The 19,261-nt window shown below is 46.7% G+C and overlaps 1 protein-coding gene across 9 annotated transcripts in view; it reads left to right on the forward strand.

The window, feature by feature from the left end:
* TMEM132B (transmembrane protein 132B) overlaps positions 1-19,261 on the forward strand; it is a 505,248-nt gene that overhangs the window by 359,330 nt on the left and 126,657 nt on the right. For all 9 annotated transcript variants that reach the window (XM_054664703.2, XM_063785293.1, XM_063785292.1 and 6 more), the window contains one exon: positions 9,376-9,562. In XM_054664703.2, the coding sequence (XP_054520678.2) occupies positions 9,376-9,562 (187 nt within the window). The remainder of the gene's footprint in view (positions 1-9,375; positions 9,563-19,261) is intronic.

The following is a 19,261-nucleotide window of genomic DNA, read 5'->3' on the forward strand; positions in this document are numbered from 1 at the left end:
TGTCAGAAAGATAGAGGCAGTGGGGAAAAAATTGTGGCAATTGTCTTAGCTGTCTCTGGGCTTGTCACGGTGATGCTGATAAAATCAGATAAGCTGGAAGTAAGGGTGAGCTGTAGTGTGAGAAATTGTCATGGGTTTGGCAGCCGAGAAAGCGGAGGTGCCTCAAGTGTTTGCTCATTATCAAGATTTGTTGTTTTCAGCTCTGGGAAAATGTTGGTAAGCAAAAATAGGACCACTCATGCCAGTCTGCAAAGTACTTTACACATTTTAAAAACAGAAAAATAAGAAGACTCTAACATCCTTTTCCTGTGTTTGGGAAGTGGGGTAATGGGTTGGCCGACTGATTATGTGCTGACTTAGGAGTCAGATGGAGAGGTTTTGGAGTATTTACAAGGGAAAAATATATTTGAGATTTAAACAAAAGCAGAAGAAACCAAACAAGAGAGAGTTGAAGATGGTGATCTTCTATGTTTACGTAAAATATTTCTTGATTAGAGAAACGTATAGAAAATAATATAACAAACACTCATTCACCTACCCCCAGCTTTATTAACTCTTGCTATTTGGCTTTATTTTCTTCAAATTTTAAAAGAAATATATTTTACAGATATAATTGGAGCCCTCAGTACCTCATTATTTCTCTCCCTTCTCTGAGGTAGGCATTATCATTACCATGCATGTTTTTTTGCAGTTTTTAATATAAACTATAGAAATAATTATTGCATATGTTTCTAATTTTTATAAAAAGTATTATACCATTCATATACATGTGCAACTTGATTTTTACTCTCATTTCCTTCTATTTAAAAACAATTGAGTTATAATGAGCATGCCATGTAATTCATCGTTTTAAAGTGAACAATTCAGTCGTTTTTAGTATATTCAGAAAGTCATGGAATCATTGCATTATGTAATTTCAGAATATTTTTGTCACACTCAAAGAAACTCTGCATCCAGTAGCAGTCACTTCCCATTCCCCCACTTACCCCAGTCCTTGGCAACCACGATTCTACTTTTTGTCTTTATGGATTGACCTACTTTGGACATTTCCTGTCAATGGAGTCATATATCATATCCTCTCTTGTGACTGGCTTCTTTCACTTAGCATTATGCTTTTAAGGTTCATTTGTACTGCAGCATTTCTCAGTAATTCTTTTTATGGCAAAATAATATTCTATTGTATAGAAATACCACATTTTGTTGATCCATTCATTGCTTGATAGAAAATTGGGTTGCTTTTACCTTTTGGTGGGGATGAACCATAAGGATACGAAGGTGTTTCATGGAACCCAAGGAAAGCATTGTAGTCGGTTCCAGGAACTGCAACCAGGAAGTAGAAATTTACCAGAAACTCTGGAAATATTTATTCTAACTTCTACCCTGTCCTTTTCACTCTCATCTCTTTTTTCAGTTCTTAGTCTGCTTGGTAGAAGAGATAACTGCACAGCTGGTTAGAGTTCACATCTCTGCTTGAAAAAGCATCCCAGGCCAGGCACGGTGGCTCATGCCTGTAATCCCAGCGCTTTTTGGGAGGCCGAGGTGGGCGGATCACGAGGTTAGGAGATCGAGAGCATCCTGGCTAACATGGTGAAACCCCGTCTCTACTAAAAATACAAAAAATTAGCCGGGCGTGGTGGCGGGCGCCTGTAGTCCCAGCTACTTGGGAGGCTGAGGCAGGAGAATAGCGTGAACCTGGGAGGCGGAGCTTGCAGTGAGCCGAGATCGCACCACTGCACTCCAGCCTGGGCGACAGAGCGAGACTCTATCTCAAAAAAAAAAAAAAAAAAAAAAAAAAAAAGAAAAAGAAGAAGCATCCCAAATTCCAAATTTCCTAGCTGGAAATCACATTCCTAGGAAGTGTCCCTCATCCAGTTGAGGTGAGGGTTCACCACCAAGTCCAGCTCATGGCTAGAGATTGGGTCTCATAAGGTCATGCCATGTCCCGCCCTATGGACAAGGGTAAGAGTGGAAATAGGTACGTGAATTCTCAGCAGAATGAGGAATCACTGGTGAGCTGGAAACACAGTGCAAAGGTGCCTACTAGGGAGCTCAAAACCAAGTGTGTTTTCTCAGAGATCACAAATGTCCGCAGGGACTTGGGGGACATAATAAGTGAGTAAAGTGGCTCAGGCCTATTGGAAAGTTTCAACCCTAATAAAGGGGACAGTGTTCTGCCCCAACTGGTTATTACCACATGGGAATGTGGAATAGTGTTGCCTAACCTTCTCCAGAGAAGCCAGAATTACTATTTTGGGGGGTATAGATTCTCCATATTTAAAAATATCGCCAGCTGATTCGAATTTTGTAAAACATGATAGTGGGAATGATTAAGCAAAGTATGGCTCTGGCTGTGAGCAGCTCAGTCATATGAAGCTGCAACCTCTGGGATTTCTATTTAATTTTCCCCATCAGCCAGAAATGCCGTAAAGGAACCCAATTTCTTAGAGTATGCCCAGTTGGCACAGTCCTAGATTTTTTTTAAAGTTCTGTGTAGCAATTTGATGATGGGAAGTCAGAAAATCTAACGAGTAATGAGAGAATGTTTTGAGTCCTAAAAGATAAGTCCCTGATTTAGACTAGTGGACCTTAAGTATTTGTAGCCTGTAGACCTTTGACTGCCAACCGCTGCCTGCCTGGTCTTTTTAGAGCATACTCAGAGAAAGCAGAACTGCCCTTGACAAAACGGAAATGAGGAGGTGGTGCCTGGATCCTATGAAACTGCAGAAGTAGATGGTTTGTTTATGCCCCATTCTGAGAGCCAGCCATTAGATCCTGATGAAAAAAAAGGTTGTATGAGAGGCAGAGAGACGAACTAAAGACCTCTAGTCTGTTGAAGAGATCCGTGAGCAGGAATGTGCCCTCTCCTCTCCAGGACATCAGTGTTGGTGGGGACTCAGGGAGTGGGAAGGATGTCAGGAGGGGAAACAGGGGTGATGAGGGGACCCCACACAGTGGGGCTGTGGCAGCTGCCTGTCATCAAGCCCAGTCCTCAAAGCTCAGCCACAGCCCAGCCTCCCCGGGAGCCTTCCCTGGCCTGCCCGCCTATGCAGATCTGTCTCCTCCACTCACCTGCAGCTCAGGGGCTCTGCTGCACTCGGCACATGCTCTTCTGAGACCCGCTCAAACTGTGTTTAACACTCATTCATTCATTCATTCATTCATTCAACAGATGTCTAATGAGCATCTCCTATGTCCCAGACAGCCTTCTAAGTGTGGGGGATACATTCGTGAGCAAAACAGGCACTTACATACTTGTATGTGCGTGTGCCTGTGTGCGTGTGTGTGTGTGAGAGAGAGCGAGAGCGTGCGTGTGCGAGAGAGTATCAACATTATCAATAAATAACAGTATGTTAGAAGATAAAAGCCATGGAAAAGCTAGAGCCGGATAAGGGGGTTGGAATTGTGGAGATGAGAATAGAATTTTAACTGGGGTGATCAGAGGAGGCTTTACTGAGCTGGCAGCCTTCAAACAAAGACTTGAAGGATGCTCTTTTTTGTTTAGCACCTTGTGTTCATGCTGATGGTTTGGGATACAGTTTTCCTATGAATTTTTTAGCTTAAAATAGACTTATTCATTCAGCAAACACTTGTTGAGGATCTGCTTGGTTTCTACTCGCCCTTCAGGTCTCAGCTCAGATGCCAGCTTCTTACTCCAGAACGCCCTTCCACTGTCTTCTGTTGTAATTTATATTCTATTTTGAAATTTAAGGTGACCATTTTTAAATTGTATTTTTTTAATTTTTAAAAATTGAAGAATTTTGTTTAATTCTTAAAACAACTTTCATTCTTCCACTTCGTGTTCATGATAGCATTTGTCATTATGTGGTCTTTTATTTTCCTGACTAGTAAGACAGGAGTCTCATCTGTTTTGTCTACTAATGAATCTCAGTGCCCAGCACACCACAGGGGGTGCCAAATAAATATTAGTGAATAGTGTGCCAGGAACTGCAGTGACTATGGTGTTATAATAGGTTTTGGCTTTTGAGGAACTTACTGTGGTCCAGTAGTGAAGACAGACGTGTCTTCTCTAAGCAGAGTATATAAGCAGACTTACGGCCTGGAAGGAGAATACGGCTCAAGGCTCTGCTGGCTGGTCACTTCTTGTCTCCCAGAATGCAAACGCCACACGCCCCCCACCCCCAACGAGTTTTACAGGGTATCCTATTGGGTCTTTTAAGTATGTTCAAAGAATTAAACAAATACTCATTGAACTCCTACAGTTTTTCAGGCACTGTGTCAGCACTACAGTCAGGGCAGCAGTAGTACAGGCACATCTGTGTCCTCATGGAGGTCATGGTCGAGAGGAGGAGTCAGAGGTCCCCGTCTCCCATTGTATCTCCTGAGAGGCACCAGCAAATCCTATCTTGGGACATTTGTTCAGTGTAATCATCACTCAGTAGTTTACCTTGCTTTTTGGTCATCTTAAAAATTAATGCCTAGAAAAAGTCTCATAAGAAAAAACAGATACCTGAGACCAGAGACAGCTTCTCTTGTCCCATTTTTAGAATTCCCATGTGGGGAAAGTGTTACCATCTCTGCCTGGTAGCTCAGAACCATCCAGACGTTTGCAAAAAATAATCTATGTAAATGACACAACTTGCTGGAGAACAGTTCAAGCTTTCGAACTTGCCCACTCTTCTTCATTTCTTCCTCCCTCCCACCTTTCTGATCCCTCCTTCCCTTCCCTGGTCCTGTGAAGCAGTCACTCTTGTGATCATGAGCGATGCACTGAGGAACAGCCGCATGTGGTCCTGGAGACACACTGCTGGGTTGGGTGCCCCATCCCTCTCTGCTGCCCTGTGTCTCCTCCTCCTCCTCCTCCTCCTCCTCCTGGCTGGCACGACTGAGCTGCAGCCACACTGTGCACTAAAAGGTGCCTCAGCCCCTCCTCAGGGGTCCCAGGGCTCCAGAGAGGAGGCTTAGCTTTTACGGAAGGGGAGGTTTCCATGAGAAACAGGGCTTCTGGGAGGCAAGTCCTTTTGGAAGGTGTGTGCTCTAGCTTGAGGGAGAAACAGCCAAGCAGTGTCGCCACTCCATGGCGGATTCCTCCTAACACACGCAGACACACTCACACAAACACATATGTTCGCACATTCTTTCCCACACTCACACATGCATTCTCTCTCATGCACACTCAAACACACACGTTCACACATTCTCTCACACACACATGCATTCTCACACACACATTCATACATTCACTCACACACAAATTCTCTCACACACTCATACACACTATTCACATGTTCTCTTACAGAAACACGTTAACACATTCTGTCACACTCACACACATTGACACATTCACTCACACCTCTTTCACACATTCTCTCACACAAACACAAACATTTGCTCACACATCCTCTCACACACTCATACACACATTCACACATTCCCTCACAGAAACACATTCACACATTCTGTCACACTCACACACATACATTGACACATTCGCTCACACCCCTTCACACATTCTCACGCTCACACACATTCATTCTCCCACACTCACACACACATTCCCTCACACACTCATACAACACATATTCACACATTTAGTCACACACACATTGACACATTCACACCCCTTCACACATTCTTTCTCACACTCACATTCCCTCCCACACTCACACAACACATATTCACACGTTCTCACACACATTCACACACATTCTCACACATATTCACACATTCTCACACACATTCACACATTCTCACACACATTCACACATCTTTCACATTCACACAAATACACATTCTATCAACACATATTCACACATTCTGTCACACACACACCTCCACACATTCTCCCTGTCACACACACTCATAGACATTCTCACGCACACATTTACACACACAAACACATGTACATATCCTATTTCTCTGTCACACACAGAGCTGCACATTCTCTCTTGTGCCGACACACACACATGCACACATTCTCCTTCTTTCTCCCAGACTCCTATGCACTCCCACACACTCCCACACCCCCACGTTCATGCATTCTCACATATACTCACACAATCACACTCTCACGCTATCTCACACACACACTAACACACACTATGACACACACTATCGCAATCTCACACACACACTCACACACTATCACATTCTCACACACACACTCACATACACTATCGCACTCTCACATGCCTCCTTCCCCACTGCAGGAAAAATTGCCTAATGAATGTCTCATGACTGAAACACCGATCCTGATTCCTGAAAGGCGGTTGTAATTATTAAACTGAGAGAATCATGAAACACTTCTTGATATTTGAAAGGCTTATCAAGACTAGATCAGGAGCAGGTCAAATGACCAGTTATGAACTCATTTTTGTAGAAATGGACTCATTAGCAAGCATGCCCATTGCCTAAAAGTATAAGACCTCTTTCCTCTGGATTGAGAGAAATGACTTAAAAAAAAACCTTTACATAAAAGCGGCTCTGCCTTAATTGTTATTCCATTCATTGCTGGACTTGGGCAGGTTCCTGCAGCTGGTCCAGCTCACAAGCTGGGAAGTTGGAGAGGAGCAGGACGTGCCCACAGTCAGAAGGGCTGATCATCTTATGCAGACCTACCCTCTTTGCCTAAAGACTGGCCACTTCTCTTTCTTTACCCCAGGACCAGAGTATGAATCTAGCAGGATGAAATGGCTGGTGGAAGAGCTCATTTCTCCTCTCACTGGATCTTCACTTCCCTGGCATTAGCTTCTCTGAGGTCTACGGAATGCTGAGAACCCGGGAGGTTTTGGAAGCAGCTTCCTAGTTCTGGTTACAAAGCACAGTGCGGCCCAAAGAGAAATTGAAAATTTGGTCTGACAGGACCAAGCATCTCTTGTAGGAGGTGACTTAACAGATGGATTCGTGGAGAATTTCTGTGACTAGTGAAGAGAAATTAGGCTGGAATATGGTTGATGGGAAATGGCAGGGGTGCAGGTGGGGTGACTCTAGCTGAAAACTGAGCTGAAAGCTCAGCCCTTCATCTATTTCTTTGCCTTTCACTAAAGATACCCAGGTAAATAGGGGTCCCCTGATGGGAAGGGGGGTCCCATGTGTGCACACTTTCAGTCCTCTCATGAGTTCAGAAACTGCTATTCAACACACATTTTCTCTCTCTCTCTCTTTTTTTTTTTGAGACAGTTTCGCACTTTCACCCAGGCTGGAGTGCAGTGGCGTGATCTCAGCTCACTGCAAGCTCCACCTCCTGGGTTCACCCCATTCTCCTGCCTCAGCCTCCTGAGTAGCTGGGACTACAGGCGCCCGCCACCATGCCCTGCTGGTTTTTTTTTTTTTTTTTTTTTTTTTGCATTTTTAGTAGAGACGGGGTTTCACTGTGTTAGCCAGGATGGTCTTGATCTCCTGACCTCGTGATCCACCCGCCTCGGCCTCCCAAAGTGCTGGGATTACAGGCGTGAGCCACCACGCCCAGCCCAACACATATTTTCTTGCAAAACAACTTGTACCAATGGATATTTGAAGATTTATAGATCCCAAGTACCTATGTGCAGCTTAGGCTCAGCTGGGACCACCTGGCTATGTTTGCCCATGGGAGCCCCTAAACTTTTCCACAGCTGTGTGTCTCCTATGATTTTGAGATCATCACAGTATGAATTCATATTACTGGATGGTACATGAAGTGAGTACACACCCATTCCCTCATTCCATCCCCATAATTCTACTGAAAGTAGAAAGACCGATATTATTGTTATTCACTCATTTTTCAGACAAGGAAGCTGATGGCGGAATGGGCATGAATGTCTTTCCCAGGGTACAAAGCAGGTCAGCAGTTGTCTACCTGCCCTGTGCAACATGTCACCAAGGGCCACATGTGGCTGGTGAGCATTTGAAATTAGGATACTGTGACTGAAGAACTGAATTTAAATTTGATTTATTTTTAAATTATTTTAATTTGCATGTAAATGGCCATTTGTGGCTGGTGGCCACAATATTGGGCACTGTGGTAGCAGAGAGTTCCTTAAAATCTTGGCTAAATAGAAAAAAGGTTGCCCATGACCTATTCTATGTGGAGTACAATGTGGTTTCCCTTTGGGTAGAATTTCTTACCAATCACGTCAGTGTGATTTCGTGTTGTCAGTGCTGTGGCTATATTCCAGTGTTCCTCTGATACCTCTTGGCATATACAAGGAAGCAGATGTGGTTTCCCCACCACTGTTCTTGTAGGAGCTCCAGTGCAGGGGAGCTGTCCGTGGTAGGAGAGTCCATTACACAAGCAGCAGGCAGCAGGTTCTTTTTCAAAACTCCGCACAGGTTGTGAGTTTGGGAGCCCAGACTGCAGACCTTGCCTAGGCCCCCAGAGGCAGGAAGGAGACTTCTCAGCCTACATTGGTCCTAGGAGGCTCATTGGCAGAGAAGGAGCTGCTGGTGTGTGTGGCTCAGGCCTTGGGGGAGCTTGCGGATCAGCTGCTCTGCTGTTGCCTTGCTTGTATCTGGGTGGAGCTGGATTCACTGGGATGGAAACAGGCTGATGGATCAGGGTCATTCACAATCCTGTGCTGCATGGCTTTCTGTTTTAACTCTGTTCAGTGACTTCCCTGTCAAGGTGATAGCCTGCAATTTACAAGTCCATGTCAATGACAAGGGGCTCCCTGCACATACAAATACCATAATCACACTAGTCTTTTTCAGTTATGAAGAATTCACCAACTTCATAGCCCCCCCACCTGCAAACACACATATGATCTTGTCATTCCATGAATTAATGCAGGTGGGATGTTTTTACATTACTTCTAATCCCATTTGGTGAAATGAGAAGTCCAGTGTAGTATCTTCTTATGTTGCTCATAGTTTATGTAGTAAACCACGTAGTGTGTGAAGTTCTTTCTCACTCTCAGTCTCCTGATGCTTCCACACACCCATGAGGTCCCCACTATTCTCTGCAAATTCTAAAGCTTGGAGAGTTTTAACAACTGGTCTACAGACCTCAGCTAAGTAGAAGCAGGAATGGCCAAGGTCCAGGGTGTGCTTTGTGATTGGAGGAGCAGTGAAGCTACATGAAATGGCTTGGGGGCCTTTCCTGAGTGTGGAACTTGGACTGTGGCATGCCCATGCCTGGGCTGGGGAGGGGAGAGCTGTGCGTGGCATGCGAAGAGGAGAAATGCTGACCGAGTTACTCATCCAGTGAAAGACAGCCTGCTTTCTGCAACACGGATCCCTAGAGACGGATCGTCAGCCCATTCTGAGGTGTGGGCTGCTGATGGGCAGCTGTGAATTAGGCTCCGACAACACTGCCGTGTGAGTTGTTGAACTTGGCAGTCATTCTTTTGGTTGACAAATAAGAATGTGGCAATTTATTACATTCTTGACATTCTGCTGAGTCTGAGGTTTTAAATGGAACCTTAATATGTGTTTGTTTTCCAGGGTAAATGGATCCTTCTATGAGATCTTGCAAGTGGACTTTGGAATTGATAATAGCAGTGACCTGGCTGGGGCCCAGCAGATTACCTGGCAGGTGGAGTACCCGATTGAGGACTCCATGAGTGAGCTGGTCATCTCCGAGATCTTCGTCAGCCAGACAACCTTCGTGGGCATCGTCCCTCTTGCCATGGTGAGGAATCTGGGGGTTTCAGAGGAAGTGTCACAAAGAAGTTTTCTTTAAACATGATGCACTGTATAATCTGTTATTTTCCACATACCTGATACACTGTTTAAACAAGGAAAATATACTTAAATTGCATTTGATCTACCTGCTTTTCATAATGGCTCCTTGGGAACTATTTAAGGTCTACCATGTAAATCCCTTTTCATTTGTGGATATTGCGGAACTGTTTCCTGGGGAGCCCTTATTCTTTATTTTCTCAATCTGCGTGCATATTAGGACTGAGTGCTGCGCTGAGTGAAAACAGTTTTGTTGAAATGCATCAGGGTTACACGTTGGGAACAGTGGCTCTATATGCCAAGTAACTGACCCCTTGTCAATTGGCTTTGCCCTTAAGTCTCCCAGGTAACTTATGGATTGGAAAACTCTAAAATGCAGATGGACTGAAAGAGTCTTGCTGGGAACTGACCACTTTAAGCTGGGTAGAGCCCCAGAGTCCACAAAACTGTCTGTGTTTCTGCTTCACTGGCCTGGAGGTGATTGGATTTCTTCTCCTGGGCTTGGTTGAAGTTATGTTCATAGTCAAGCTCAGGGGCTACATCTGAGATCAGGGTCATGGGTGAGATTCCAGAGCCTAAATTCCAGAGATTCCACGGAGACAGTAAGTCCATGGGTACTACCTGCTTAATACCCTTTTCCACACTGGAAATGTTCAACCATTTTCTGCACTGCCTTGACTTTCCTGTCTGGTACCACAGTGTGGGATCCATGTCCAGATACTCTAGAAAAATCTGTGGGTGCTTTTGATCATTCATCATGCAAGTTAAACAACAAAGTTGAGACTCCTTTGAACCCTATATCTTAGAATTAATTCTGCCATCCCCGAATCTCGAGTGTCTCAAGTGCGTTGAGTGTGTCTCTCTGCTGGGAACACACTTTCCCTACATCTCCCACGTCTGGGTCCTTTTCCCCACCTCAACTGTTAGGGAGTCACCTTCTCTGACCTTGTTGGCTAAAATTGGCCCTCCCTCCCCTGCCAGCTCATCACCCTCTACCTGTCATCATCCTGTTTTATCTTCTTCCTAGACATTATCACTGGTTGATATTTAGGGTTCATTTTCTGTCTTCCTCCCCAGAAGGTGGGATTCATGACAGTAGGGTTATCCTGGTCAGTTGTGTCCACATCTTTCACCCCTGGACCTAGCACAATGGCTGGCACAGTTAATGTTTGTTGAATGAATGAATGGATCTGTGCTTTAGTCCAAGCTTCCAGGGTCATTTAGTTTTTGAAGATTAGACTGACGGAGATCATTCCTATCATCATTGACCCACATTGTGGTTTGAAGGCAGCCACATCTAGATGGGGAAGTACCTGTTAGGGAACAGAGATGGATGGGTGTGGGTTTTAAGGTGGAATGAAACTGCATCCCTTGTGCCTGGGAACCCATCTATAAATTCTCCAGCTCAGCTAGGTCAGGCTGAGGTTGGGAAATCTCTACTCAATGTCCTTACCACTTTGCTCTATGCTTTATCTGTAGCACTGCATTCACTGTGGGTTTGGAAGCTACCACTGCTGCCACCTCCTCTACTTCCACCTTCTCCTTCCTCCTTCTCTTCCTCTTCCTTCACTTCCCCTCCTTCTCTTTCTCATTCTCCTTCTCCTTCTTTCTCCTTCTCCTTCTTCTCCTCCTTCCTCTTCCCCTTCCCCTTCTCCTTTTCCTTATTCCAAAGCAAGTCATGGAAAGATCAGTGGCAATTAATGCTGGACTGCCCCTGCATGAAGTAAGGGCACTAGGGTACATAGCTACACAATGTACGAAAAATGGGCTCACTATATTCAGAGTCTGATGTGAAGCAGAAATCCCTCTGTAGTTAGAACAGAGCAGCTTTAAATGCAAGGACTTAAGTACACAGGGAATGAAACAGATGAGAAGCGGATGTAGAACAGAAGAGAGCTGGGCACCCTAGTAAGAGTGGGAATCTGCTACTACCCCCAGGCCAGGGGGTGAGGGTGGAGGGGTTATTACCAGAGCCCAGGACCTGGGGCTCACTGCTGCAGCTAGAATCACATTTGAGCAGCCTGGTTAGGGCTGGAGTGTGGGAGAGATTCAACTGTTGCGAAGGATGCTACCTGAGGCAGGGCTGGGAGCGGGGTGAGGAATTACCTGGCTTCTGCCTCCCTCCTCCTGCCAGATCCTGCAAAGTCTTTCACTTAATCTCATTCTGCTGGCTGAGGCATAAGCTTAGGAAGCAGCATCTTCAGGGCTCAACACTGCTATGATCCAGAACTGATCAGAGGAGGGCCAGGAACTGGATTTGAGGGTGACGGGCTCCAGCCAGTGCCATTATCTTGCTTGTTTTATTGCATGATGTGACTCCTGTGAACCAAATCCAGCCTGTCCCTCAGAAGCTTGCATATTCAGAACGTGGCCATGCCAAGTCTCGTTCCTCTCAGGTCTCCTTTTGGCTCCCTCGGCCCAGAATGCTCCATTATGGCTGATTTCTTGTCACTTTTCATTTGAAGGTCAACTCGTGGAGAGGCCTCTCCTGGTTACTCTGGCTAAATTAGTCTCCCCCTTTCTATTTTCACTTATTTGTCCTTGTCTTGTGCAGATCCCATCACAGTCTGTGATCCATGCTTATTTATGAGTGTTTGTGTCCTGTCTGTCTCAGTCTAGGTCCAGCCATAAGAAAGAATCTGAACACGGAAAGTTTAACATAGAGAATTGTTAACTATCACAGAGGACTGGAATAGTGAGGGATTGGTTAGTTAGAAGTGAAGAGAACTCTAAAGAGTATAGGAATGGCAGATACAGGGAGCAGCTGCTAGCCTGAGGGCTGAACTATAATGCTGAAAGAAGAGGTTTCCCTGCCTATCCCCCCAAAGCAACGTTTCTTGAGAGGTTATGGTCACAGCTTACTGAATGGCAGACAAGTTGCTGATGCAGCACTCGAGTAGAGCTTGATGGGAATCTGTCCTCTGTAGTGCTAGGGACAGCTGTTCACAAGTGATGCACTTGCTACCAAACTACTGCAGGTGGACCTTGGGGAAAGCTGCCAGCTGTGAGGTGCTGCTGGCCACCATGAACTGTAGGAGTGGGACACCGAGGAAGCCACCAATGCTGGAGAAGGTCCGTGCATGGCAGGAGCTGCAGAGAGAGGGCCTCAGCATCAGAAAGTCAACCCTTTCCTCCCAAACTGTCTCTCCAGCATGTTCTACTGGCAAAGCCTAATATCGTGCCCATTGGAAAAGCAAAAATATTAAAATAGGGCTCAGATCTATTTTCACAGAGCAGGTAATGAGGGGTGAACTTGGAGCTGAGAGGCCATGAATCGATAACAAGCATACTGCAGGTCTTCCACACTGGATTTCAAGCTCCCTGATGAGAGGAGCCATGCTTGTTTTGCTTGCTGGATGTTTTTTCAGCATGGTGCCGAATATATAGTATTTGCTCAGCAAATGAACAAATGGTTATGCCTACCATCAGAGCCTGAGTCCATTGGCTAGAGAGCTCTTGCTTGCCATATTATTAATTTTCCTGTGCTGCGCTAACAAATTACCATAAACTCAATGACTTTAAAAACCTACAGATTTATTCTCTTAGAGTTCTGGAGGTCAGAAGTCTTAAGTAGGTTCCCTGGGCTAAAGCGAAGTTGTCAGGAGGGCTGGTTCCTTCTGGAAGCTCTAGGGGAGAATTTATTCTGTACCATTTCCAGCTTCTAGAGGCCATCAGCTTTCCTTGGCTCGTGGGTCCACATGACTCTCATCTCTGCTTCCATCATTGTATCACCTTCTCTGAGTCTCCTGCTTTCTCTTCCCTTTTAAGGACCCTTGTGATGACATGGGGCCCACCGAGATAATTCAGGATAATCTCCCCATCTCAAGATCCCTAACTTAATCACACTTGCAGAGATTCCTTTGGCCATGCCAAGTAACATATTCACAGGTTCTGGGATTAGGACGTGGACATCTCTGGAGGGGGCTGTTATTTTCCTACCACACTTGCTTATGCAGGATTCCAGCTCTCTCTAGTTGGAGCTTCCTCAAACTGGGTGCTCAGGGCTCTCCATCTCTTCTCCCATGATCTGCTCTGTCATTGTGTTGTAGCCCCAGGCTGCTGCCTGCACCAGCTTACAGCTTAATGCCTCCCAGGCTGCTGCCTTGGGAGCTCTCTTGGCCTCCATGTCACTCTGGCACCTCTGACAGCTCCAAGATCCTAGGGATACTACTCTCTCCTCATCGGGGATGCACTTTCATTGTGCTTGGCTCTTCCAGAGGACCCCAGAGCAGAGCTTCCAGAGCACCAAGGAGCATGAGTCTCTTAGTTTTCACAGGCATCCTCATCCCCAGGGGGGATGTGGACAGCCACAGGACAGGGGCTGGGTGGGCTCTGGTCACAATTTCACATCACTGTCCTCTAATCCTGGGACTGGGAGGAGGAGACCCGAAGTCAAAGCCCAGCTGGCCTCTCATTCTCCACGTAGCCTCAGGCTGGTCACCTAACCTCCCTTTGCTTTAGTAGCTCATGTGTGAGTTTACAAGCAAGAGTACCTCTTCTGTCTACTTCACAGTGGTGTCAGATGGATAAACTGAGCCATAAAAAATATGAACATGCTTAAACTATCAAAGCAAATATAAAAGTCATGTATGTAAAGGGAAAGTGTCCCAGATAGGGCACTGGATCAGATTCAGCTGGCGTGTGGGATTAACAATCCTCTCTATCCAGCCAGTTTCGTTATCCTATTGATTTGCCTGGGAAAATTTCAATTATGATTACCTTCGAGGTAGGTGGCAGTGAGATATTTTGGTCAAGAGTGAGGGCTATTGGGTCAACCTGCCTAGTTTGAAATTTGAGCTCCAGTTACTAGCTTCATGATATTGGGCAAGTCACTCAATCTTTCTGAAGCTCCAATTCTTTATCTGTAAACTGTAAAAATCACATTGCCTGCCTGATAGTTTTGTGAGGATTAAATGATATACTAAGGTAAAGTGTTTGCCCATTGACCTGGCATACTGCATGCACTCAATAATGTTGAGCTGTTATAATTTTCATCATTGTCATTGTGTTATCTAGCCATCTATAGGTGTAGTTGTCAAACTTTGGGAGAAGGTAAAACAGAAGTTCAACCTCAGGATGGATGATGGTGGGTTCTCCTCTTGGAGAAAAGGAGGAGGAAAGGAGGCTGATTTGCTGAGTCAGACACAGCCAAAGGGTTTAGGGTGGGCACAATATGGGTGCAGAGAGAGAGACAGAATCACAGAGGGTCTGGGAGCTCATGGAGAGCTCCTACTGTTTGAGAGGGTCAGGGAAGAAAGGGGAGGAAGGAATGTGCTATCTAATTCTTGAAGGTGAATGGACATTAGCCAAGTGGAAAGAAGGAAGGTGTTCTAGGCAGATGGAATGATGTGTGTAATGAGTAGGAGCAAGAGCATGGGTGCTTAGAGGGCTGCAGGTGGCTTGGTGGGGCTGGTGTTTGGGCTGAGGGGAGGTGATAAGGGGAACAGAGAAGGGGGCAGCAGAACACTCTAGTAGGCTTGCATGCTAGGCTAGGATGTCTGATCTTTGTTCTGGAGTTACCCTTTATTCATTGGTTTGGATCATTTATTACGGATCACAAAGAATGTATGAATCCACAAGTATTCATTGCAGTTCTGTATGTTGTGGTTTGAATGTGTCCTCTCCAAAATTCACAAGGAAACTCAATCCCCCTTGTGGTGGTGTTACCAGGTGAGGCCTTTTGGAAAGTGATTAGCCATGAGGGCTCTGCCCTCACAAATGGATGGCTTCCTTATAAAAGGGTTGGAGGAAGCTGGCTTAGGCCCCTGTGCCTGTCCCTTCCGCCATGCGAGGACATGGTGTTTCGTCCTCCCTGAAAGATGCAGCAACAAGGCACCATCTTGGAAGCAAAGAGACCAGATCTTCAGCAGACACTGACCTTGCTAGGGTCTCTGTCTTGGCCTTCCAGCATCTAGAACTGTGAGGAAGTAAATTTCTGTTCTTTATAGATGACCCAATCTCAGGTATTTTGTTGTAGCTGCACAGAAGAAGGACCTGTGGTATACTCGGCAGGTGGGGTGGTGGCCAGTGGTGTTCTCTTTGCCAACGGCCACTCCTGCCACCTGCTTCCTTCCCAGCTTTCTTGCTAAAAGGGCCTCGGTTATGATCTTTGCCCCCTGAGTGGCCACATCCTTTGGTCCACTGGGTAAGGTTGGACCCCTCTACAGTCCCAGGGTGGCATCTGGATTGGCCTAAACCATCACGATTTGTTCATCCCCTTCCCTTGTGATTATTGCACCCTGGGGGAAGTTGCCTAGTTGGGCGAGGGGTCTGGAGAAATAATAACTTGTCGTTAAAAAGGATTGAAGCACAGGGCTATTCCTGCTTTCTGTCCCTGAGCGTGACTGTAAGGAGCGGGAGGTGTCACTGTGAGAGGAGCTGCACACACTCTGGGATGGCAGAGCAGAGACAGGGTGGGAGGCTGTGTCCTCGCCAGTGTCACAGGCTGCCCAGCTACCCCGTTACCAGCCTCCCTCCTCTGGGCCTCCTGCCTTGTGACACAGTAAACCTGCCCACTGTAAATCCCCTCTGGCTAGCCCTTAGCTGCAGCTTGGAGGGTTTCAACTGAAGGCTCTTCTTAACCTCCCATCACCTTCCTAGGCCTGCTGGGCTCCTTGCACAGGGGTTGTCACTATCAGGAAGGAAGGGGCAGGGATGCCATCCACTGTGCCATCCCTCATTTCTCCCTGGAGAGGAGACTTATTCCTACAGGCCCCAGTTGGCCGTGGCACCTTCCTTCCCATTGGTTAAAACTGGGTGGCATACACAGATGCTGGGGGAATGAGGGTCTGGCCTTGTAATCTTACCTGTGACAGCCATGGACTGGGCAATTGAAGCATCTGCACTCATGGAATTGCCCACGCAGTGCCTCTAGTGCCCTCTGAGAAGGTGCTGCTGTCCTGGGATTCAACTCCAGACTTATGATTTAGGACTTTGCTGCCACAGATGTGTGATCCTGGATTGTGTTGGTTGCTGTTGACATTTTGGGTAGCAAGTCAGCCTCTACTTCATGAAGATAAATACACAGCTTTTGGGAGAATGCCTGATAGGAAGTGGGAGAGACCCAGTCATGGACACCAGGGTGGGGCTGATGTAGTAGCCAAGCAGGCAGGCTGGCAGAGGGAGGCGGCTGTGGGGAGGTGCTCACTCATTCATTCTTCCCTCCTTCTATTCATCCAGCCATCCACCCATCCAACCACCCATCCACCCTTCCATCCACCCATCCACCCATCCACCCTTCCATTCACCCATTTACCCTTCCATCCACCCATCCACCACCCTTCTATCCACCCATTTACCCTTCCAACCGCCCATCCACCCTTCTATCCAATCATTTACCCTTCCATCCACCCATCCACCCTTCCATCCACCCATCCACCCTTCCATCCACCCATTTACCCTTCTATCCACCCATCCACCCATCCACCCTTCCATCCACCCATCCACACTTCCATCCACCCATTTACCCTTCTATCCACCCACCCACCCATCCACCCTTCCATCCACCCATCCACCCTTCCATCCATCCATCCACCCATCCACCCTTCCATCCACCCATCCACCCTTCCATCCACCCGTTTACCCTTCTATCCACCCATCCACCCTTCCATCCACCCATCCACCCTTCCATCCACCCTCCACTCTTCCATCCACCCATCCACCCATCCAGCCTTCCATCCACCCATTCACCCTTCCATCCACCTATTTACCCTTCCATCCACCCATCCACCCTTCCATCCACCCATCCACCCTTCCATCCACCCATCCACCCTTCCAACCACCTGTCCGCCCTTCCATCCACCCATTTACCTTTCCATGCACCCATCCACCCTTCCAACCACCCATCCACCCTTCCATCCACCCATCCACCCTTCCGTCCACCCATCCACCCATTTACCCTTCCATTCACCCATTCACCCTTCCAACCACCCAGCCATCCTTCCATCCACCCATCCACCCTTCCATCCACCCATTCACCCTTCCATCCACAAATCCACCTTCCATCTACGCATCTACTTTTCCATCCACCCATCCAACCCAGCCACCCATCTAGTCAAACAGTGAACAGCAAACATTTACTTAGCATCACTATGTGCTGGATTCATAGTTTTTTAGTGAATGAAAAGAGAGAAAATGGAATGGATGGAAATTTTGAAGTTGAAATTATTAGGCCTTGGAAACCATTTGTATCTAAGATTTCCATTTCTAGCAGAGCAGCACAGATGGTCAAAAGCTTCAAAAACCCCTTCTTGAAAAGGGTGGTCTAAGGAGAGGGATGCTGCCCCCCAGGGTGACAGTGGTGCTTTCTGCATTATCTTCTACATCTGTATCGTCTTTTTGCCCCCTCTCCGTGGCTAAGAAATGCTAACAAATGTGTCTATTTCTTTTTTTTTTTTTCCTCTGAAGGCACAAATTTGCCTTTTTCCTTCAATGGTGTCCCTTCTTTAGGTTTTCTGCCCAATTACTGAGCTTTGAGCTTAGAGCTTTATTTCCGTGGGTGGCTTGGTGTTGAGGGCTGCAGTCCACCCTTCAACGACTGTTCTTAAAACTAAAAAGCCTGGCTCTGCACATGCAGATAAAAACCACATTATCTTTCAAAAAGATTGGAATAAAAAAATGAGCACACTTGTGAGTTTCTAGGCAACTGGGCACATGGGCTCAGCACAGGCTACAATGAGAGATCATCAGATTCCTTTTTAGTCGTATTGGCCTGAAACCTTACAACAAGGCCTGGACACAAATACTTCTTTATTCCAGACAGCGTTTGTATGCCTCTTCTGTGCCGAGCACTGTTCTGGTGAATGGCGATGAATTAGGCAGACAAGGCCTCAACTCTCATGCTGTCATGCTAGGGGAGGGGACTGGTGAATGCAAGAAACATAAACAGTTGACCTTTGAACAATGCAGGCATTAGGGGCACTGACCCCTCTACAGTCAAAAATCTCAGTATAACTTTTGACTGACTGAAAACTTAACTACTAATAGACTACTGTTGACTAGAAGCCTTACTGACAACATAGTTAATCAACACATGTTTTGCATGTTATATGTGCTATATATCAGCAGTCTCCAACCATTTTTGGCACCAGGGATGGGTTTCATGGAAAACAATTTTTCCATGGACCAGGATGATGAGGGGATGGTTTCAGGATGATTCAGGTGTATTACATTAATTGTGTACTTTATTTCTGTTGTTATTCCTCCTTTCTCCCTCCCCCTCCTCCTTTCTCCCTCCCCCTCCTCCTTTCTCCCTCCCCCTCCTCCTTTCTCCCTCCCCCTCCTCCTTTCTCCCTCCCCCTCCTCCTTTCTCCCTCCCCCTCCTCCTTTCTCCCTCCCCCTCCTCCTTTCTCCCTCCCCCTCCTCCTTTCTCCCTCCCCCTCCTCCTTTCTCCCTCCCCCTCCTCCTTTCTCCCTCCCCCTCCTTCTTTCTCCCTCCCCCTCCTCCTTTCTCCCTCCCCCTCCTCCTTTCTCCCTCCCCCTGCTCCTTTCTCCCTCCCCCTCCTCCTTTCTCCCTCCCCCTCCTCCTTTCTCCCTCCCCCTCCTCCTTTCTCCCTCCCCCTCCTCCTTTCTCCCTCCCCCTCCTCCTTTCTTCCTCCCCCTCCTCCTTTCTCCTTCCTTCTCCTTCTTTCTTCCCCCTTCTTCTTCCTCCC

Source organism: Pan troglodytes, chromosome 10 (genome assembly GCF_028858775.2).
Source record: "Pan troglodytes isolate AG18354 chromosome 10, NHGRI_mPanTro3-v2.0_pri, whole genome shotgun sequence".
NCBI lineage: Eukaryota > Metazoa > Chordata > Mammalia > Primates > Hominidae > Pan > Pan troglodytes.